This window comes from Miniopterus natalensis, chromosome X (genome assembly GCF_054644295.1).
Source record: "Miniopterus natalensis isolate mMinNat1 chromosome X, mMinNat1.hap1, whole genome shotgun sequence".
Lineage (NCBI taxonomy): Eukaryota > Metazoa > Chordata > Mammalia > Chiroptera > Miniopteridae > Miniopterus > Miniopterus natalensis.
Window position 1 is genome coordinate 105,971,079 of NC_142103.1, and position 23,266 is coordinate 105,994,344.

The 23,266-nt window shown below is 48.5% G+C and overlaps 1 protein-coding gene across 1 annotated transcript; it reads right to left on the reverse strand.

Annotated features, from left to right (window-relative positions):
- Positions 1 to 657: 657 nt before the first annotated feature.
- CD99 (CD99 molecule (Xg blood group)) lies at positions 658 to 22,531 on the reverse strand. The gene is made up of 10 exons (XM_087813626.1): positions 22,408 to 22,531; positions 10,719 to 10,751; positions 10,123 to 10,167; positions 9,314 to 9,358; positions 8,077 to 8,136; positions 5,079 to 5,123; positions 3,233 to 3,304; positions 2,619 to 2,732; positions 2,043 to 2,099; positions 658 to 1,281 (listed from the first exon to the last, which is right to left on the reverse strand). Exons 1-10 carry the CDS (start codon positions 22,472 to 22,474, stop codon positions 1,256 to 1,258), a joined length of 564 nt encoding a protein of 187 aa, XP_087669752.1. The 5' UTR covers positions 22,475 to 22,531; the 3' UTR covers positions 658 to 1,255.
- Between the last annotated feature and the right edge of the window lie 735 nt (positions 22,532 to 23,266).

Sequence of the window (23,266 nt, forward strand, 5' to 3'; positions counted from 1 at the left end):
ATGCAGAGGAGTATCTGCATGCAGGGGAGTATCTGCATGCGGGGGAGTATCTGAATGCGGGGGAATATCTGCATATAGGGGAGTATCTGCATGTAGGGGGAGGTATCTGCATGCAGGGGAGTATCTGAATGCAGGGGAGTATCTGCATATAGGGGGAGTATCTGCATGCAGGGGAGTATCTGAATGCAGTGGAGTATCTGCATATAGGGGGAGTATCTGCATGCAGGGGAGTATCTGAATGCAGGGGAGTATCTGCACGCAGGGGAGTATCTGCATGCAGGGGAGTATCTGCATTCGGGGGAGTATCTGAATGCGGGGGAGTATCTGCATGCAGGGGAGTATCTGCACGCAGGGGAGTATCTGCACGCAGGGGAGTATCTGCATATAGGGGAGTATCTGCATGCAGGGGGAGTATCTGAATGCAGGGGAGTATCTGAAGGCAAGGAAGTATCTGAATTCTGGGAAGTACTTGTTTGGGATGTGACAAGACAAGTGAAAATTTCATGAAGAAAAAAAATACCCAGAACATGAGCAAGCACTGGGGCTGATGGTTTGCGTTACAGTCGCAGGAAAGGGACCACGGGGTCCATCCCACTCGTCTCCAGAAACCGTTTTTAAACGTTACCCCCACAGCAAAATATGTCCGTAAAAAGTATGTGGTTTCTCATTTCTTTTTTATTTGTCCGGTGTAAAAATATCCTAAGAAACGAAAGAGATTTTGAGGCAACGGATCACTTTTTGAATTGCCAGCCTTAGGGACTTGCGGGCGTGTCCCATGGACACGTAGTTTTGTAAACAGCTCAGGGTTCCTGAAATTCGAATGACGGGGGGCTTTGCGATGGGCGGTTTTTTCACGTCTCATAGGAACCCCTAAGTGCCTTGGAGAAGGTGAGGGACATTTTCCTCTGGATGTAAAACTCAGTGTCAGTCAACATCTACCCAGGATGGGGAGAGGTCAACCACATGTAAGTTTAAAAAACAAGAATCCAACTTGAGCAAAGGCAGGGCAAGACAAGGCCGGTCCAGGCAGGTGTGGTTCCTGGAGGGCTGGTCCAGGTGGAGCTGGTCCAGGTGGAGCTGGTCCAGGTGGGGCTGGTCCAGGTGGGGCTGGTCCAGGTGGGGTGGTTCCTGGCCGGGCTAGTCTGGGCACGGCAGGCCCTGCCCTCCTGCAGGCACTCTTTGGAGGTGCAGCAGGCGACTCTTGCAATCCCGCTGTGAACGTTGGGCCATTTGGGGCTTTTACGCTGTCAATATTCTATTTCGTGAGAAGAGTCTTTTGAACTGCGGAGAACAAGAAGACAAGAAAAGATTTCACAAGCGGGCTCCCCAGCTCCCCCAACATGCACGTTTGACTATCTGCCTCTTCGAAGTTTCGGACTCGGTGACTCTATTTTGATTATAAGATAAATGGGCTTGAAACGCCTCAGGGACAGAAAGCCAAAACTGTATCTAATCTGCTAGGGGAGGGGGAAAAAAAAAATCAATGAACTCCATAGTGTGATACAATGTAACTGGAACTAATAGAAACTTCAGTAAGAGCAGGAAAAAAAAAAAAAAAGAGAGAAACATTTTCTACCAGCAACTTCTGCAAGTCAGGGAAAAACCTCTGCGAGCTGCTCAAATTTCAGAATAAATAACTGTCTAATGAGATTCCTTCGTTTTTGTTATTTTACAGTAATTTGGGGCTACAGCTTTCTGATCAGTTCACTTAAATTTTAGAGATCTCTTTTGCATTTTTGGTGCTTAGAGACAATAGCTCATTTGGTTGGAGAACTATGATGATGCCTGGCCGGCGTGGCTCAGTGGTTGAGTGTCAACCTACGAACCAGGAGGTCGCTGGTTCCACGCCTGGGTTGTGGGCTCAGCCCCCAGTAGGGGGCGAGCAAGAGGCAGCCAATCCATGACTCATCATGGATGTTTCCATCTCTCTCTCTCCCTCTCCCTTCCCTTCTCTGTCTGAAATCAATAAAAATTTTAAAAAATTGTTTTTAGAAAAAAGAAATGGAATGAAAATAGCTGCTGGGATCAGCGTCTCTTCTCACCTTGTGGCTCTGCGTTGGTGCTTCGATGGTTCTCCATGTTGATGTCGCCTTGCTCAGCTGAAAACAAAAACACGACACCACCCCAGGGTGAATGCAAAGAGGAGACACGGAGATGCCATTCCCAGTCTGAACCACGGACGCCCCTGCCCTCCTCCCAACCCATCCTGGAATCCAGAGCTCAGGGGGCTCACGGGCACCTTTCTGATTGCTCCTAAGTTTTCTTCTCAGTCTAGATTTTTTTCAATATTGCTCACTTTAAAAAATGTACATATATTTTTTTTAATTGATTTTCTAGAGAGAGGGAGAGGGAGAGAGAAATATCGATGTGAGAGCAATATATCCACTGGGCCACCTCTTGCACGCCCCCTACTGGGGATTGAGCCCACAACATGGGCATGTGTCCTGACCCAGAATCGAATCAAACCGGCAACCTTTTGGTGCACAGGATGAAGCTCAACCACTAAGCCACACTGGCCAGGGCTCTAAGCTTTTTTGCCTTTTTTTTTTTTTTTTAAGAAAATGCAGTTTTTAAGTCAGTAAGGCACAAAAAGAAGGAAGCAGCAGTTGAATCCTTACCATCCCCTTTGAAGCACAACTTTTTTTTCTGGTAGGCGATAAAGCTGGAAATCGCTCCAGCCACAGCGACCACAACGGCCCCGATGATGCCAGGGATCACACCCTGGGGCTCGGCTGTGGGAAGGACACAAGACACTGTTATTGAGAGACCCAGGGCAGGTGGCTGGTGGCCCAGCCCAGAGAAATACGATTGGGGGTGAGTCATAGGGTGACTTCGGAGGGAGCCCCATTCCTGAGCATTGTCCAATTCCCAAAAACAGCTTCAAATCCTTTGGCGTGGTATAAAGGGACAACCACATTGCTGTTCCCGGATGGTGCGTGACCCCAGAAAGTCATACGTAGAATTGCAATTAGTTGTACTGCTTGCACTGTGTCCAGCACAATTGGTTTCCAGTGGGACCACCGCCCCATCCTACGATGAGGACAGGGTGCTAACAGCTCCAGGAGGAAGCTCTTGGGCAAGGAGACAGGTTCTGCAGTGGGAGGTGCCAGCTGGGATGGGACAGGGCTGCACCATTCAGGGCCTGCGTGGCCACATGCAAACAGGCTCCCAGCTGTTCATGCCCATTTTTAAAAAATCCAAAGCCAAGATTTCAGAAACCAAGTGTACGTACTCTGTCCATCATCGTCATTCCTCTGGCTTCCTCCACCACCGCCAGGACTGTCTCTGCCACCAGCACCGCCACCTCCAGTTGCAAGAGAGCGACAAACATATTGACCAGTTGCATCAGGGAGATTTTTGGGTAAAGAAAACACAACCCTAGGACCAGCTCCTGTGACTGTGACTTGTGAAGGGATTTTACCGGAAGAGACCACGACAGTGACAAGGACATTTGATATCCGTGAGCCCTTTTCCATCGTCAAGCAGAATGGCCCCGCTCTGCGGAAGGTATCGTCTGTCTCACGTTTACTGTAAACCTAAATCAAGCCATCCTTGCACGGTGCGCTCCAGGAGATCCACCACCCAGTGAGTCCTGAAGGTGCCTCAGGAATTCTGTCCCCTCATACTGGGCTTGGGGACAATCCGGGTCAGGGTCCTGGAGCCCACCTGAGATCCTGCCTATGCCAATGAGGGTGGGATGGGGGACCCAAGGCATATTTCTGTTGACTCCCTGATATATAAAATATATTAAGACAAACTACATATAAACATAGCAAATACATATAAATATAGCAAATACATATAAATATAGGATGTCCCAAAAAATGTATGCACAATTTGAGTAATTATTAATTCCAATATTTCTTTCGTTTCAGATTTCTCATTGGAATTGATATCATCATTCAAAGTGTGTATACATTTTTTGGGACACCCTGTATATTCTAACAATTATAAACATATTATATATTTTTAAAAATTTTTTTATTGACCGATTATTTTAAATACTCTTTTGGACCCTCCTCTGATCTAAGATTTTAAACACAGAGACAGAAACATATTTTCTAATTCTAACAGAGCCACTGATAGTCCCTCAGCCAAGCTGCATCACTCCATTCTCAAGGCCATGATTTCAACATTCATTGGTTATATGAAACAACACAGAAGCAACATGAGATCATTACAGAAGACATAGGTGAATGGGTCATTTCGGAGGTGTCTGAGAAGTTCGCACTGGGCTCCATCCCAGGGAAAAAGGAGAGGAGTTCCCTGAACCATCAACAGGGCAGCCAGGGACCAGCTTCCCCAGGGCAGGATTTACAGTCCACCCCTTGACGCATCAGTAAATGGCAGAGCTCAGAGGGAGAGATCCAAGGGCTAAGACTTTAGACCCTGCCGTGATTCTGCCCAGGAGGTGAGCCATAGGAAATAGTCAAATCTCGGTTCTCAAACATCTCCCATCTCGGACAGTTTGGTTCTCGGCCAAGTTGTTCAAAGAAAAAAATGTCTCAGTTCTGGAACAAAACTTTAGTTTTCAACCTGACAACCCTTTCATGCTGATACATTAGCATGACAAAAAGTGTCTCTCAGGCAACAAACGAAGGAGAAAATGCTTTTGTTGCTCCCAAAATCGACAATTGGCACAATTTTAAGTCATAAAGAGGCCATCAAGAGTGCTGATATTGCAAAGGCTATGAAAGTTCTCACAAAACAACAATCACAGGCAATTGAAAAGGTAGGAAAACTGTTGATTTGGAAAAAGGAAATGCAATTAGCTAGTGATAGCATTTCGGGGGCAGCGATATAGAAAAAATTAGTTTAAAGCTAGTAGAGGGTGGTTCGATAAACTTAACAAGTGTTTGTTTATAGATGAGACAGTACATTGGACATACACTGTATATGAGAAATCATTTGGGGGGCCTGGAATGGATTAATTCAATCTACATTATTTCTAATGGGAAAGAAATGATTTGGTTTTCGAACAAATGGCTTCTAGAACAGCCTTCTGGAATGAATTAAATTCGAGAACTGGGGTTCCCCTGTAAACAGTGAAAAGAGGTGAAAAAATGACTAACTCTTACCTCCACCAGCTGTCCCATCAAGGAGATCGGAATCTGAAAATCCACCTAGAAAAAAAAACAAAAAACAGTGTTATCTACCCTGGAACTCTCAGGAGGATCTGGATGTCTTGGGCTGAAGGAAACAGCATTAAAACCCACAGCTGATCTGGGAAGGGCCCCAGGAAGGTACTACTTTATGGAAGACACCTTTCCAGAAAGAAAAAAAAGCAGTTGCAATTGAATTCCATTTCTATTGGAAAACTAGTCTTGCCTGAAAGTCTAATTAAGCTGAAAAGAGGGCATCGGGGAAAAAAATGCAAAGTGAACACCAATGTTCCTGTTGGATATAAATATAACAGCTCTGCCCTGGCCAGTGTGGGTCAGTGGTTAGAGCGTCAGCCCGCACACCGAAGAGTCTCGGGTTCGATTCCTGGTCAAGGGCATGTAGCTGGGTTGCAGGCTGGATCCCCAGCCCCGGTGAGGGAGCGTTTGGGAAGCAACTAATTGATGAGTCTCTCTCACATTGATGTTTCTCTCTCTCTGTCCCCCTCCGTATCTCCCTCCCATTGTCTCTTAAAATCAATGGAAAATAAATGTCCTTGGGTGAGAATTAAAAATAAAATAAAATAATATATAAATAAGATAAATAAAAAATAAATTAAATAAAATATCAATAAAATATAAAATAAAATAAAATATAAAATAAAATAAAATAAAATAAAAAATAAATAAAATTAAATTAAAATTAAATAAAATAAAATAATAAAAACAATCCCAAAGGGCTCAATGTCGTGTAGGATCATTTCATTGAAGGCTGTCATTCTGCACTCTCCACATTGTGGGTTTGTCCTATCTCTTGACTCTGGACTCAGCAAGATGACTGGCTTTGGGCAACAAGATGTTAGCAAAACGGGAGACAAACCAGTGTTTTTAGGTAGACTCACAACCCGGCCTGTGTGGCTCAGTGGATCGAGCACCATCCCATGTACCAAGAGGTTGCTGGTTCGATTCCCGGTCAGGGCACATGCCCGCATCATGGGCTCGATGCCCAGTAGGGGGCGAGCAAGATGCAGCCAATCAATGACTCTCTCTCATCATTGATGATTCTCTCTCTCTCTCCCTCTCCCTCTCCCTTCCTCTCTCTGAAATCAATAAAAACATATTTTTAAAAAAGGAAATGAGCTCACATAAGGCTGGTGTTAGGGTGTGACTGATACAGGAGGAAAAGCCCCATCACCCCAGGTGAGGCCAGCCCAGACTGGGGTGACCCCAGACACACCACATCGGTCCAGCCCAGCCCAGTCATGAGACATCATCGCTTTTTAAAAACTTTAAGCTTCCGGATTTAGGAATGCTTCATTAGCCAACAATAGCAAGCTGACACACATCTTATTTAATTCATCAGTTTACTAAAGCTTATCATGACTAACTAGAGTTTATTCCATGAATAAACAGATATATTTTAGATAAAAATATCCTTCAGGCTGGTCGGCCTAGTTCAGTTGGCTGAGCATCGACCCCTGGAACAGGAGGACCCCGGTTCGATTCCCGGTCAGGGCACATGCTCGGGTTTCAGGCTTGATCCCCAGTCGGGGGCGTGCAGGAGGCAGCCAATCGACGTTTCTCTCTCACATGGATGTTTCTGTCTCTCTCTCCCTCTCCTTTCCATTCTGTCTGAAATCAATAAAAACATGTTTTAAAAAATCTCATCATATTCATGGGTTAAAGAGGAAAAAAAGACCATCGACCTTGATGATCACAGGCACCTACCAAAATGAAATATTTACTCTTGTTAAGTAAATGAAAGTGAATTAAATATAGAAAGATATTTCCTGAAATGAATATCAGACTTTCAAAAAAAATCTCTTTTATCTAAAGTCAGCCGACGCAAATGTCGGTTCTCTCCTCTCCTATTTTAAAGTGAACTTGGGTTTTCTAGCCGAGGTAAAAAGGATACACGTACAAGTAAATTGTAGAGAGAAAATAAAAACAGAACGGGAACATTAAAAAAAAAAATCTTTGCACAACAACGTGACAGTCTTCTTAGAAAAGCTAACAAATGAAGAGAATCCATTAAAAGTTAAAAGGCTGCTCATCATTAAGAGAATAGTTTTTTTAAAATCTACAAAAGCCCTTTCTCTATTACAGAAATGAACAGAAAACTAATGGACTTAAAATGTATTCACAGAAATAAATAAAAACAGGGGAAAACAATTTAGAAACACATTTAAGGAAACAGCGAGAAAGAGGCAGACATAATTGAATCTCAAGAAAAAAGTGCCACCTTCCAAATGTGTCGCCGCTTTGAAAATCCATTTATATTTCTGAATAATGCAAAGGAAAAAATAAATAAATACAAACGAGGGTTTTGTCCCCAAGAGGAGAGAGGAACCATGACAAAATGATTCTGAAGTTAAAAGAACAAAACAGCTGCAAAAAAAAAAAAAAAAAAAAACCCACAAAAATACAGAAGGATCACAAAAGCATAAAAGACACCGTGAAGAAAGTCTTGCTTGTCAAAAAATACTGTTAAGAATATTTAACCCAGCCAGTGTGGCTCAGTGGTTGAACATCGACTTATCAACCAAGAGGTCGCAGATTCGATTCCCGGTCAGGGCACATGCCTGCGTCTTGGGCTCCATTGCCAGTAGGGGGCGAGCAGGAGGCAGCCGATCAATGACTCATCATTGATGTTTCTCTCTCCCTGTCCCTTCCTCTCTCTAAAATCCATAAAAACATATATTTTTTAAAAAGCTGATATACTTCCTCATATCAATTCTGTATATTTAAAATATTACATTGAGCCCTTTAAAGGGCCCATAAAACCTCGGAAGCAACATCAGCAACCACTGAGTAAAAAATCACATGCAGACCAAAAACATCTTTTCGGAAACTGTCCTGCACGGAAAGAGCACAGTCGGCACATGCAAATCTGAAACTACGCCCTCCTCAGCTGATGTGGAAATGACTGTTCTCCAAACAGACACCAGTTGGAACCCGCAGAGCTTTTGGGTCTTACCAGACGATCCAGGCTGGTTGGGGTTTGGGTAAGGTTTGGGCTTCGGTGGAGCAGGAGTCCCTGGGTAAAGAGGAGAATTGCAACCATGAGCAATTTTCAGTAAGGAACACAAAACATCCACTTGCATACAAACGGTTTACAAAGTGTGTCCTTGGTTGCTGCGGAGACATCCAAATACACTCAACCCCCTGCCCATTTCTTTCCATCGCCTCCCAGCTGCCATAGTTTAGTTCACATCAATCCAATAGAAACTAATAAGCAGGTGTCTGGACCAGCTACTAAAGTTGTGGGTCCCGGTACAAAAAGAAAATGCTGGGTCCCTGGAGAGTCTTATGCTGAGTGAAGTAAGCCCATCAGAGAAAGACAAGCATCCCATGGTCTCACTCATATCTGGAATCTAATGAACAAGATAAATCGACAAACAAAATAGATCCAGAGACATGGAAGCATGGAGCAGGCTCAGGGATCTCAGGGGGAAGGCAGGGGGGTTGGGGGTTGGGTGGGGAGAGATTAATTAAAGAACTTACAGGCATATATACATAACCCACGGACACAGACAATAGTGTGGAGTAGGCCTGGGAGGGGCGGAAGTGGGGTGGAGGGGGCCAATGCGGGGGGAAGGGGAACATCTGTAAAACTTTCAATAATAAAGATAAATTTTTTAAAAGAAGAAAATGCTGGGTCCCTGTTTCATTCCACCTGTATGAATCATTTCAGTATGTTGGCAACACAGCGTTCAACCGTAGATGGGGCCCCTTTGGAGTGAGTGACTGTGCAGGTCACGTGGCAGCGAAACCTGCGAGGGCAGCCAGTCTGTCTTCTTTCCCCTCCAAAGACAGTCAGAGTATTTTTGTGTATTTTTTTTAAAAATTACTTTATTGCTGTTATACATCTATTTACGCCAACTGTATTTGTATGTCACATGTAGTTGAAAATTAAAAAATGATTAAGACTGTCACAGTTTTCAATGTAAAAGTGAAGCTCGAGCTGGTGTGACTCAGTTGACTGAGCATCGACCTAGGATCCAGGAGATCAGGGTTCAATTCTGGGTCAGGGCACATGCCCGGGTTGTGGGCTCGATCCCCAGTAGGGGGCGTGCAGGAGGCAGCCGATCAATGACTCTCATCATTGATGTTTCTCTCTCTCTCTCTCCCTCTCCTTTCCTCTCTCTGAAATCAATGAAAAAAAAAAAAACATAAAAAAACTTATATTAAAAAAAAAAAATGAAAGCGCTCACCATGTCCTCCGCCACCCAGGGCATCTTCCAAGCTCAAGTCGTCACCTAAAGGAGGAGAAATTGTTGTTAATACCCAAGTTCGGGGGGAAGAAGGGGGTGGGAAACATCAAAAGAAAAGGCTTCCTATGAAGAAAAGACTTTATTCTGATATCAGCCTGACCAGGATCTTGAGGAAAAACCCAATTCCCAACCGATTTTCTCATCACGCGCCTCTCAGATAAAAAAAAAAAAAAAAGTACGAATGGAACAAAAATGAAAGAAATCACCCTGGCCAGTGCGCTCGGTGGTTAGAGTGTTGGCCCACGCACCTAAGGGTCTTGGGTTCGACTCCCAGTCAAAGGCACATACCTGGGTTGCAGGTTCCATCCCCAGCACTGGTTGGGGTGCATGTGGGAGACAACCCATCGATGTGTCTCTCTCACATCAATGTTTCTCTCTCTCTCTCTCTCTTCCCCTCCTCTCTCCCTTCCACTCTCTCTAAAAACCAAAGGAAAAAATATCCACACACCCTCGGGGGAGAATTCATAAAAATAAAAAATAAATGAATATCCGCCAAGAATCACAGACACTCGGAGTAAAGACGTCCGGCCATACTGTGCAGACGGCCCGAGAGTATCTCCCAGAAGCGTCGCCTCCATTCTTACAGGCATCGCTGGACGTGTCACAGGGCCCTTGAAATCTCAACGGGGGCCCCCGAATTACCCGTCTTTAGGAACCTGCCCGCGTCTCGTCCAGCTCTTGGGAGAAACCGGGAGGCACGACTGTCACTTGCCCACTGTCCCTGCGTATGAAAAACATTTGTTTCTTACCAAAGCTGGGTTTTTTGGGGGGTTGCGTGGGTTTCTTGACACTGTCTAAAGAGAAAGAGACATTTCAGTCAGTACAACTTGCATCTGGGACACAGACTCAACTCTCAATGACGCTCCCGTTTTTTGGTTTCGGGTCCCACCCCTGGTCGCGGTGCGTGTGGGATGCAGCTGATGGATATTTCTCTCTCACATCAATGTTTCTCTCTCTCTCCCCTCTCCCTTTCTCTCTCTCTAAAATCAATAAAAACATTAAAAAAAAAAAAAAGAAGAATAAATACAGACACAGAGGGAAGTCATCATGTGCAGACGGAGGCCGAGATCAGATGGGGCTCCCGCTCTGTCCCCCCTCAGCGTCCCCACCTGGACACCCCCTCCCCAAGCTCCTGCCAGTTCCCCCGGGCATCTGTGACCACCACCGGGTGTGAAAATTACACCACCAGGGGACGTTTACTCGCCCCGCCGAAGGCATCTTGATTTCCCCCGCCTTACGTGAGTCTCATTAGGACACCACAACACGTCTAAATATATTTACTACATCCCAGTAAAATATTCACGGTATTTTTATTTTTTTTATAAATGCTGTTAACATGACTCACCATCCAAGGCATCCTGTAAGCTGAAATCATCACCTAAGAGAAAAAAGAGTCCAGTTAGAAATGAAGAAACTCAGAGTCAACTAGAAAATGATTAGAAAACATTTTTTTTTAAAGGCGGCCGGGCTGGGTGTTTTGCAGCTCTTGGAAATGTACGAATGCGTTGTGATTTCTCGCTCTAAACATTCGCTTTAATGCCTAAAAGAAACACTTTAGCCTGTATTGGGTGAATCTGGCAGAATTTAAGAGAGCGGGAAACGGTCATTTGGCAGGTGCATTAATCTCAAAAGGCCGGTCCTTCGAAATACATGGGAAACAATTTCCAATCCACGTTTTCGTGGCTGAAGACACAGAAAGAAAAAATCCTGCCTTTTTTTAGCCACTGATCTGTAATCTCACAACCCACACATGCTCCCGGTAGAAACAGACACCCCAGAAAAATACCAGAACGGTCGTCCGTTTGAAAACAGGCGTCGACGGAAAAAATATATATATATCTATATTCATTTCTGTAGGTTCTTTGAAACGTTGCACATGAACCGTGGGTTCGCCAACACTGACTTTATGACCGTTCAAAGTGCCTGTACATTTGGGGGGCGGGGGGACGTTCTGTATTTCTATGTGTCCATTTCTGATGGCTTGAAGAAAAGGAAATTTAGGAAGGTTTGGGAAAGTCTGCTTGGACCGTTGGGCCAGCTGCAAGGCAAAAAAAGCGGCTGAGGGGCCCGGAAAAAGGGAAATTGCTCTGACATGCCAACGATATGTGATCGTAGATGCAGAAAGACAATAGACAGGCTCAGTTCCGGTAAAGATGGACCTTTGTCAGCGGAGATACCAGCCTGGGACCTGACGACCCTCCATAAACTGCTTTTAGTTGGAAAGTTTTCATTTCAGACCATCCCGTGGGGCTCCTTTAGGCCTCTGAGTTTGCAAGGCCGCCCGCAGGCCTCCCCTGAGCCTGTCGGGTTAGCGTGGGGCCCCTTTGGGTCCACACGTCCATGCCTTCCCCTGACCCCCGGTGTCCTTTAAACCCAGTAAGAGCAGATACAATTTTGGGGGGCCCTGGCCATCCCACCACCCCAGCTGCTTCTGCCTCCTCTAGAGTCTTTGTCTCAGGACCATGGTGACTATCACCATTCAGTCCCCTGCCCACCCACAGCCCAGTGCTCCCCATACCCCGAGGTGGGCCCAGGCACCCCAGGGCAGCTGTGAGTGTAAACAGGAAAACGAAGAGAGTCTCGCCCTGGGAGGATTTCCCTTCTCCTCCAGGCTGGCCCCACCCAGGACCACACAGGCGTCCCCCCAGATCACGGGGCAATGGGCAGGGGGCCAAGGCAGCCAAGAGCTGGGGCCGGGGGGCCGAGGGACGCGGAGATGGAGCCTGGGGGCCGGAAAATATTCGATTCATAGGCGTCTCGGTAAACTTGGGAGCAATCCATCTGCCCATCAGCGGAAGCCTGGTTTCCAGCCGGCCCCTCAAAGCTCCAGATGTTATGCATAGAGGGGGTGAGTCACGGCTGGGCGAGGCCACTGACCCTCCTGCCTGGTGACTGGCATGACTCACCCTGAGCGCTTTCTCCCTTCTGATTTCTGATTCCAGCAATCTTTGCATTTTTACCGGGGCCTGTCATCCTGAGACTCAGACGGGGGAACCCAGTGAATCTCCAAGACCCTGGGTTTTGCGGGTGCTTGAGGGGGGTGGGCCGGGGGTGTGCCCTCACCTGTGACAGACCCCCCCCCCAAACCACCACAGATGCACCGTGGGAAACTAGGGTCAGGTTCTCTGCAATTCTGTCAGGAGGGTTTGCTCGTGTAGGAATGGAGCGAGCATAGAAATACTCGTGACAATAACTCGTAAAAATTATATAATTTATGTACAGAATCTGTATAAATAAAAAAGTACAAGGTTTCCCCCCACCACCAAAAAAATATATACACCCTGTAACAGCTAAGAGCTCAATTTTGAAAATGAACTGTATTTTAATTATGAACTGCCTTTATAATTATTCAAAGTGTATGTATACATTTTTTGGGGGGACACCCCATAGAAATAAAATATAAATTATAGAAGTAAAAACAGAGTAGAAATGAAATATTTATAATAGAAGTTGCATAACTCATAAAAGTAACACAGGGAACTTATAAGTTATATAAATAAATATCTAAAGTTAAAATTGAAATAACATAGAAATAAAATTAGAAGAATAGATAAAAACGTAGCTTCAATAACATGTTATAGAAATTACAAATTATGTCATTTATACACAGGATGTGTAAATTGTATAAATATGTAAAACTAAAATGGAAACAAATTAGAGTAGAAATAAAATAGATGTATAAGAATAAATTATAGTAATTACAAAATATAAAATTTACACATAGAATGTATAAATTATAGAAATAAACAGATATGAAATATAAACAGTTATAGAAATGAAAAGCAAACATTTATAATAATAAATTATACAAGTTGCACAATTATATTATTACAAATTAAATAACTTATACTTTATATGCAGAGTTTATAAATTATATAAATATATAAATTGAAATAAATGAATTATAGAAATAAAACTAGAATAGAAATTCTAGAATAGTAATAATGATATGTAGAAAGTATAAATCATATAATTTTAAAACAGACCCCGATCTGAGGTGACTTCGGGTAAAAAGAACCAACTGTTTCATCTTCTTTGGGACGTGAGCACCAGGGTGTAGAGAGGATGTGACAAGGAAACTTGCATTTCTAACAAGCTTCTGGGGGACCCTGACCCACCTACCCTGGGGAGCCCTTCTTGGGGACACACTTTGAGGCTCACAGGGAAGCTGGGACCACCTAGGACCCTCTGCTCCCTCACCCCTGCTGCAGAAAGTAGGTTCCAGAACCCCCGTGAACCCAGTCTCTCCTACACGGAACTTAATCCTAATAGTTCCTGTGGTGTCTAATAGACTTCACTGTGTGTCCCTGGGAAATTTAAAAATCATCTGCAGCCTCTTGTGAATGAGTTGGGAGGCCCCGAGAGTCACACAGTTTGGGCGCCTCCACCCTTCTTGACCCTTCACTCGGATATTCTACTTAGCATTAATATCAAACCCATTCTTCCCTTACCAGGAAAACTCCTATTTATGCCTCAAAGCCCTGAGAAAATGACTGCTCCACTAGGAAACCTCCATCATTCTTCATGGGTGGATGGGTGGGTGGGTGGGTGGGTGGGTGGATGGATGGATGGATGGATGGATGGATGGATGGATGGATGGATGGAAGGAAGGATGGATGGATGGATGGATGGATGGATGGATGGATGGATGGATGGATGGATGGATGGATGGATGGATGAAAGGGTGGGTAAATGGATGGGTGAGTGGATGGATGGATGGATGGATGGATGGATGGATGGATGGATGGATGGATGGATGAAAGGGTGGATGGATGGATGGATGGATGGATGGATGGATGGATGGATGGATGGATGGATGGATGGATGAATGGATGGATGGGTGAATGGATGGATGAAAGGGTGGATGGATGGATGGATGGATGGATGGATGGATGGATGGATGGATGGATGGATGGATGAATGGATGGATGGGTGAATGGATGGATGAAAGGGTGGATGGATGGATGGATGGATGGATGGATGGATGGATGGATGGATGGATGGAGAGACGGATGGATGGAGAGACGGATGGATGGAGAGACGGATGGATGGATGGATGGATGGACGGACGGACGGACGGACGGATGGATGGACGGATGGATGGGTGGATGGGTGGGTGGATGGATGGACTGACGGATGGAGAGTGAGTGTGCGGACTGATGGATAGATAACTGGGTGGATGAACCAATAGACAGTTGGATGGTAGAATCCATAAGAAGTCAGAGAGGCCTTGGTGATGGGTCTTAGATAAGTTTGCTACCAACATTGAGAAAATTTTCTTCTGTATTGAGTTTCCCTAAATACGGGACATTCTCTTTCCCCGTGAAGCCACGTTACTGGCAGAGGCAGCCGTCCCTCCAAGGTCCACGCCTGACGAACTCAGTGCCGCCTCCACAGGCAACTGTCCACGCCCAAGCCCACGGGCCCCAACTGCCATGTGTTGCCGTTAACAGAACTTATTTCCACTTTCACCTGTCGCCACACTGGCCACGTGAACTTCGGAAACCGAGGGAACTCTCTCACCTCAGAGACTTCATCTACGCGAGGGCCGCAATCCATACCTCAAGGGCTTGGCGAAGATAAAATAAGAGCAAACACCTTCTGAAAAAGGTAATGCACCCCGCAGCTGTGAACGTTCAAAAGAACAGTCCCGCCGTCCAGAGAAATGCAGTGCAAATGGTAAGTCTGGTTAAACAAGAGTTCCGCGATTCTCGAGGACCCCATCACACACAACGGCCCCTTCGTGGGCTTTTTAAAAACCCTGATGGGGACCCAGCCCCCTACCAATATCAATCAGATCATGCAGGTAGACCTGGGCAAGAGTGATCCCTCCAAGCTCCGGGGTGCACCCTGCTGCGGAGTCAAGGCAAAGAGAACCCTCAGAGCTGGGTTTCCAGAAACCATGGAGGGGTTGCTGAGCAGGTCTGAATCTTGGACCACCGCTCCGGTATCAGGAGAGAGAATGGGAGACAGAGGAAGTCAGGAGAATGGATAGCGCTGAGGCTATCCATTCGTTTTGGCACTGGATAGTCGATTTAATATAATTTTTTGTTTGTTTCTGCAAACCTGCGTATCTTATCTTATGCATTAAAAAGTATACAGTAGTCCAGGCTCAGCTGGTTGAGCACTGTCCCATGCACCCAAAGGTGACCGCTTGGATTTCCTACCAGGGCACAGGCCTGGGTTTCTGGCTGAATCTCCAGTAGGGGGCGTGGTGCAAGAGGCAGCCGCCCCCTGACTCTCATCATTAATGTTTCCATCTCCCTCTCTCTCCCTCTCTCTGCCTCTCTCTGAAATCAATACATTAAAAAAAAAAAAAAAATCCAGACAAAGAAAAATCTATACGCCTCCAAGTCCTTTTGCCCCAGGACAACATAATCCATTTATTATTATTATTTTGGGGCGCAGATAATGCAGGTCCGCTGTGTCGCCGCAGAAATGCACGGGCGCGTTGCAGAAACAGACAGAAGCAGGAATCCTGGCAACATTGTTTCCACATGAGTAACGCCTTCCCAGCATTCCCCGCGCCCGAATGTAACAGCAGCTCAGGCCCTTCGGAGAAGGCGGCTCAGTCTCTCGCTCGACAAATTAAAACAAATTCTGGTTCTCAAAGCGGTTGCTTTGCTCTTTGAAAAAAATCTCCCGGCGAACTGCAACTTTTAAGCCCCTTGTCTAAAACAGAGGGATTCTCTCCAAAAAAAAAACCAAAAAAAAAAAACCCAAAAACATGTCAAAGTCCAGAAAGCCACATAGATTTTAAGGGCTTTCGATTTGCAAAGGCTGTGAAATTCCGTCCAGGGTAACAAATATGTTTATGTCTCCGCCTAGTCCACCCAGAGGACCAGATACCAAAGCCTCACCCATGCTTACTGAGCAGGGCTTGTGGGAAACAGTCTGGCTGATGTTTCCACTCTAATCTACTGAATTATCTTCTTTCTTTAAAATATATTTTTTAATTGATTTCAGAGAGAGAGGAAGGGAGAGGGAGAGAAACATCAATGACGAGAGAGTCATGGATCGGCTGCCCTCCTGCACCCCCTCACCTGGGGATCGAGCCCGAAAAGCAGGCCTGTGCCCTGACTGGGAATCGAACCAGCGACCGCCTGGTTCATAGGTGGATGCTCAACCGCTGAGCCACACCGGCCGGGCTTAACTTTCTTTTTGAACGCAGCTAATTTCACAGCCCATCCACGGGACTCACACCTGGCTCACTTTGAAAAACATTGGTTTCAGGGCTCGGTTCTCCCTCGCGGTCGAGGAAAAAAAGGAAGTTGCTTGTTTCCTGTTCCGGGGATTTTTTCTTAAAAAAGAAAATACTATGACTCTCGGAGACCACAGGAGGGACGGCGGCAACTCTGAGTCATTCTAACACAAAGCGGAAACACGCCCAGATATCACTGTCCCATCGTCGGTTTTAAAAAGCCGGCAAAGCAAGCGTAAGAACAGGAATTTCAACAAAGGGAAGTCGTCTGCAAGGCTCTCCCGAGATGTGGACGATACTGCCAACCAGGTAAACACAAAACCGGAATTTTTGACTTAGCACCTTTCAGCCAAGAGCCTGGCGCAGACAGAAACAATATCAAGTTCTTGGGTGGACAGGTGTCCCATGATCTCAGCCATATGTGAAATTCATGAACAAAATAAATTGACGGACAGAATAGATGCAGAGACTTGGAAGCATGGATCAGACTGAGGGATCTCAGAGGGAAGGGGGGTAGGAGGTGGGGGAGACCGGAAAAGATTAATCAGAGAACTTCTATGCATATGTGCGTAACCCATGGGCACAGGCAATAAATAGTGTGGGGAAGGCCAGGGGGTGGTGGTGGAGGGGACCCACAGGGGGAAAAAGGGGATGTCTCTAATACTTTCAACAATAAAGATACATTAAAAAAAAAAAAAAGGCATCTTGCATGGTTGACCAGCAGTAGTCTCTTCGACGACAAGGCCATGCCTAGAACCAACACTGTAGCACCAGCTGGGACCAACCAACCATGTCAGTATCTTGGGCAACCTGGCAATTTTCCCAGGAGGAAACTATAATAAAACAGCCTTCCACAGTTAACTATGGTGGAAAAATGCGTGTGTTTGTCATGGGAGGCTGTTAACCTTTGTAAGGTTTAAGAGCAAATGTCAATTAAAAAGAACAGTTCCCCACCCTGCCTGGTGTGGCTCGGTGGTGAGAGCCTCGGCCTGCGCAGCCGAGGGTCCTAGGTTCAGTTCCCCGTCGCTGGGTTTGTAGGTTGGCTCCTTGCCCGCCCATCAGGGCCCGTGCGGGAGGCAACCAATGGCTGTGCCTCTCTCTCACATCGATGTTTCTCTCCCTCTCCCTCCCTCCCTTCCACTCTCTCTAAAAAGCAATGGAAAAAATATCCTCACGTGAGGGTTAACAAAACAAAAGAATTGGCAAAGGAGATCACAGTGCCCTCTCGACCGATTCCCTTGAGACAGACACCCCCAGTGTTGGCAGAAGCCACCACATAAGGGCCGAATGAGATGTCTTATGCCCGATGTTATTGCCCCCAACTTCCACGAGGGCTGGGTCACCCTATAATATCTGGGCATCAAATATCTGGACATCAAAACAATTCCTCAACTATCTGGGCATCAAAACAACTCAACACGGACCCTGAATGCCCTGAGATTTCCAGCCTCCAAGGACACGTCAGTCTCACGTCCAACCCAGTCATCCCTACGGGTGACCCTGTTCCCCCTAAAACAGGCCATCGTGGCCGGAAAATCTGAGCAGGAAGGAATATCACGAGCTCCACGTGGATATCCGTGGGTTTCCCTTGTAGGAAAGAAATGTCGGCTGGAAAGAGTATTCACAGCATCACCCGCCAAGTCCCGCCTTGACCCTCCCATGGTGCATTGGTTGGGGTGACTCCATACGCTGACTTCTGTCCTAAATGAGAGCCTCTAAGCCACGTGAAGAAAAAGCTCTCCTCCTTTCAAAATGAAGCGTCTTGCCCGTCTGGTGCGGCTCAGTGGTTGAGCGTCGACCCATGAACCAGGAGGTTACGGTTCGATTCCCGGGTCAGGGCACAGGCCTGCGTTGTGGGCTTGATCCCCAGTAGGGGGCGTGCGGGAGGCGGCCGATCAACACTGTTCCTCATCATTGATGTTTCTCTCTCCCTCTCCCTTCCTCTCTCTGAAATCAATAAAGACATATGTGTTTTTTTAAAAAAGCGGATTGTCTTCGGGACGTCTCGTGCTGGCCAGGAGACATCAGCTCAGGTAGATGGTTTAGGTTTCAAACAGTGTAGATGCAGAACAAAACCGCCTTTGAGAGGAGGGCCTGTGGGGTCCTGGATGCAGTATTATCCTAGACCCATTTCACAGCCACCCTCACTGAGGTCCCCCCGATGACCGGTTTTTGTGAAAGTCCGGGCGCGAGGAGTCTAAGGAGAGGAAAAATACAGAATGGACGCACCCAGCTACCAGCAACCTGTCACACCAATACCAGTTTCTCAACCTCAGCTCTACTGACGCTGGGGCTGGTGACTCTCTGATGCCCGGCGCCCTGTGCGCTGTAAGGCGTGGAGCGGCCTCCCTGGTTTCCACCCACCAGGTGCCAGGCGCAACTCTTCCATTGTCACAACCAAAAAGGTCCTCTGGCATCATCCAGGGTCCCCGGGATGGATGCATGGATGGATGGATGGATGGATGGATGGATGGATGGATGGATGGATGGATGGGTGGGTGGGTGGATGGATGGGTGGATACAGAGATGATTGGCAGATGGGTAGATATTAGACAGAGGATGGGTAGCTGGACAGATTAATAAGTGATAAAAAAGACAGGTTAGATTTAATAGATATATACATTAGATAAGTGATTAGATAGATAGATAGTAGATAGATAAATGATAGAGACAGAGGGACAGGACATCTGGGGCTGGAGACTTTCTGACGTGGGGCGTCCTGTGCACAATTGGATGTTGAGCAGCCTCCCTGGTCTCCACCCACCAGGTCCCCGGAGCACCCCATCCTGAGATATGACAACGAAAAATGTCTCTGGACATTTTTGCAAGTGTCCCCTTATGGGGGAAGCTGGGCTCCACCCAAGGTTGAAGCCACCAAGGTCCTTTCCTGGCCTCTTCCCGTCTCCACCCTTCCCTGTCCCTCAGGAATTTCTGAAGAAACCCTGGGACACGGGGCCCCAGGTCCCAAGGACTCTAAAATCAGGCCAGTGTGATTAGCTTCCAATGTGGAGATCTGTCCCCGGCCTCCAAGGACTCCTGTAGGCGGAATGGAAACCAAGCCAAAGGCATATTTCTATCAGAAAGTGTGTCTGAGCTCCACAGGCCAGAAAACAAACTCTCCCGATAGAACATCTGTATCCTCAGAACAGCCCTTTCCGGTCATCCCCAGGAGGACCAGGTTGGGGGGGATCGGGGAGGAGCCACCACAGATTTCTCTGCTCTTTTGGGGCCCCATCATCACCCCTGTCCCCGAGCTCATTGCCCCCACGCCCATCACTGCCACCAAGCAAACACCAGCTTCCGGAAAGCATTAAGCTAAGTACACTGTGCATAGAAATCAGGGGATTCCGGCGAACAGTGCTGTGGGGTTTTTTATTTATTTTTAGTTTAGTTTTTTTCTAAAAATTGCAAAATGATTTGTTTGGGGGCCCGAAAAATACAAGGCTGCCCTGATGTGCAATCTCAGACTGACCAGAGAACCATTAACTGGAGACAGTCACCATCACCAGCAGTCACCACTCTACCACTCTGAGTTTTTAAATTTTTTTTTTTTTTAAGAGAGAGCGGAAGGGAGGAAGGAAAGGGGTGTGGGCACAAGAGAGAGAGAAACAGTGATGTGAGAGAGACACATCTGTTGGTTGCTTCCTCAGGCACCCCAACCAACGCCAAGGATCAAACCGGCAACCCAGGCACGTTCCCTTGACTGGGAATCGAACCCGAGCCCCCCTGGTGCACAAGCCGACGCCCTAACCACCCAGAGTTTTAAAATTCCACAACAGCCACCATTCTTGGGGCCCTGTGTCCCATTGGCCTGCTTGGATATTTCTGTTCCACGACCCACGCCTGGCCAACCAGAACCACGTCGGACCCATTTCCCTGGAGCTTGGCACATAGTAGGTGCTCAGAAAAAAGCAAGAAAGGAAAAAAATCTATGAGAAATAAAGACACGTGTAGCCGCCGCAGGGATAAATCAGAAACTTTAGAGGCAACCGGTGCTGTTGGAACAAATGCATCACACACAGAAAACAAAGGAAACAAACAAACAAAACTATGGGGAAATTCTTTCTGGGCTGGGGCAGCCGGATAGGATGAGTAAGAACATTTTAGGAAGGAAAGAAAGAAGCATGGGCACGTCCCCTATGGATCCAGGCTAAATTTTCTCCAGAGTCACCAACTAGGCCTTCTGGGGGGGGGGGGGCGGAGGGTCCTTGTCCTCTTTCTGGTTCCAAAAATATTATCTCCCGCCCATCAGACCAGCCCTGAAACTCCACGCCCGCACCTCTGGCCACTTAAAAGCGGAGCCCTATCAACCGAGCACAAACAACGCGCCAACATTCACTGGAGAAAGTTATAAAATGCCTGGGTCTTGGCGGAATCCCAACTTTTCCTTTTAAAAAAGAGAAACAAAGTAACTTATATGCGTTTATGCCCAACCCAGGGACACAGGCAACCGTGTGCAGAAGGCCTGGGGGGGAGGGGGCGCGATGGGGGGAGGGGCGCGACGGGGGAGGGGCGCAATGGGGGAGGGGCGCAATGGTGGGGGAGAGCGCATCTGGGGAGAGCGCAACGGGGGAGGGCGCAACGGGGGGTGGGGCACAATGGGGGGAGCGCAATGGGGGAGGGCGCAACGGGGGGTGGGGCACAATGAGGGGAGCGCAATGGGGGAGGCGCGCAACCGGGGAGGGGCGCAACGGGGGAGGGGCGCAACGGGGGGTGGGGCACAATGGGGGGAGCGCAATGGGGGAGGCGCGCAACGGGGGAGGGGCGCAACGGGGGGTGGGGCACAATGGGGGGAGCGCAATGGGGGAGGGCGCAACGGGGGAGGGGCGCAATAGGGGCGAGCGCAATGGGGGGAGGGGCGCAATGGGGGAGAGCGCAATTGGGGGGAGGGGCGCAATGGGGGGGAGAGCGAATCTGGGGGAGGTCTCAACGCGGGAGGGGCGCAATGGGGGAGGGGCGCAATGGGGGGGAGCAATGGGGGGAGGGAAATGGGGGTGTATCTGTAATACTTTTAACAATACAGATTTAAACTTTTTTTTTTAAAGTAAAGCAAAAACACCAGGAATAGGCCAGGCCAGCCGTGGGGGAGTGTGGGGGGGAATGGGGGGGCTGGTTATAACGGATTTTCTGGCTGTGGAAACTTTCCCTGTGTTTCCTTAACTCTCCCCTGTAACACAGAGGCTGTCTGCTGAGAACACGTTTTGGGGGCCGCCCGGTCTATCCCCAGCCCCGTGCGCCCCGCGGGCGCTCAAGGCCCCGTGGCCTAGCTAGAGACACGGCGTGTTTTTTAAACGTTTCCAAGGCTCTGGCTGGTGTCTAATATTTCCCTTCCCCCGTCCCCCCAGCGGCTGAGTCGTCTGGCTCCAGCGCCCTGTCCAAATTTAGGCCCGGGACGCAGGGCGTGGCGGCGAGTCGCCACCGCACCCCAAACAAAGGAGCGCGCTGGGGAACCCGACCCCGTGCGAGCGCGCAAAGCCGGGGCCGGGGGGAAGGAAGGTGGTCCCCCGGGTGGGGAAGCCGAATGCCACCGCTCCCCCCAGCCAGGCCCCTTGCGACTTTTCAGAGGTGGAGATTTTTGAAAACTAAAGCCGACGTGTTCGTCTCTGGAGTGAGTCCAAAGCGGCCCGGAGAGAGACATTTAGAGGAAACACGGAGAGGCCCCTTCCTTGGGTCGTTGGCCACTCGTGGGCACCGCCAGTCGCGCCCGGCGGGGAGAGCCTGGGTGTCCCCGGTGCGCCCCCTCCGTGCGCCCCCTCCCGCACCGCGCGCCCGCGGGCCTCCCCGGGGACCCGACGCGCCCCCTGGGTCCCCAGCGGCCGCGCCGCACGCTCACCCGTGTCCGACACCGCGGCGCCCAGCAGGCCGAACAGCAGCAGCGCCAGGACCGCCCGGCGCGCCATGGTGAGCCGGGTGCAGCGCAGGGACGGCGCCCAGAGTGGCGCGCGTGGGCAGCGCCCGCTGCAGGACGGATCCCCCTCCTCCCCCCGCCCCCCGCCATCCCCACCCCTGGGCGGAGCCTGGGTAGGAAAAGGGGCGCGGCGCTGTCACCCAGCCCCGCCTGCTGCCCCCGCCCCCGCTGTGCCACCCAAAAGCCCCGAGTCGAGCGCGCGCGCGCGCGGAGCTAGGAGGGGACAGCCGGGGTCCCCCGCTGGGCCGCCTAGACAGGGAAAAGTGTGAGGACTCCCTACTTGTTCTTAACGGGGAACCCCAAGGCTGCTGGGAAAGTGTGGAGCCAGGTCCCCACGCCTTCTCTTCTACCACCCTTTAAAGGGGATCCCCCAGCGCGGTCTCTCTAAGAAACCCTCTCCCTTCTTAGCAAACTGAGGGGACCCACTATGTCTCTACAGGCCCTAAGGAGACACCCCCTCCCCAAGAGAGAATGCGTGAAATCCTCTACTTTTTGGGAAAAATTGGGGGCTCACTGCCTCTTCACGCACTCCCCTCCCCCCAAGTCCAGATTGGATTCAGGAGCCCTGAGTACTGGTGGGGGCTTTGGGGCACAGGGCAGACCCCCAAGTCCCAAGCCTGACCAAGGGCTGCCCTTTGAGGGGCTTCCAGTGTCCGAAAATCCCCTCAGGCCAGGGCGTGTCTCCCCTCTCCCATCTGAGGCCACAGACACCCTGGTGGGGGTCTCTGGTGACAGTCAAAGGCCACCCCTGAAGTGTGGCTGTCCCAGGTTCACAATATATAAC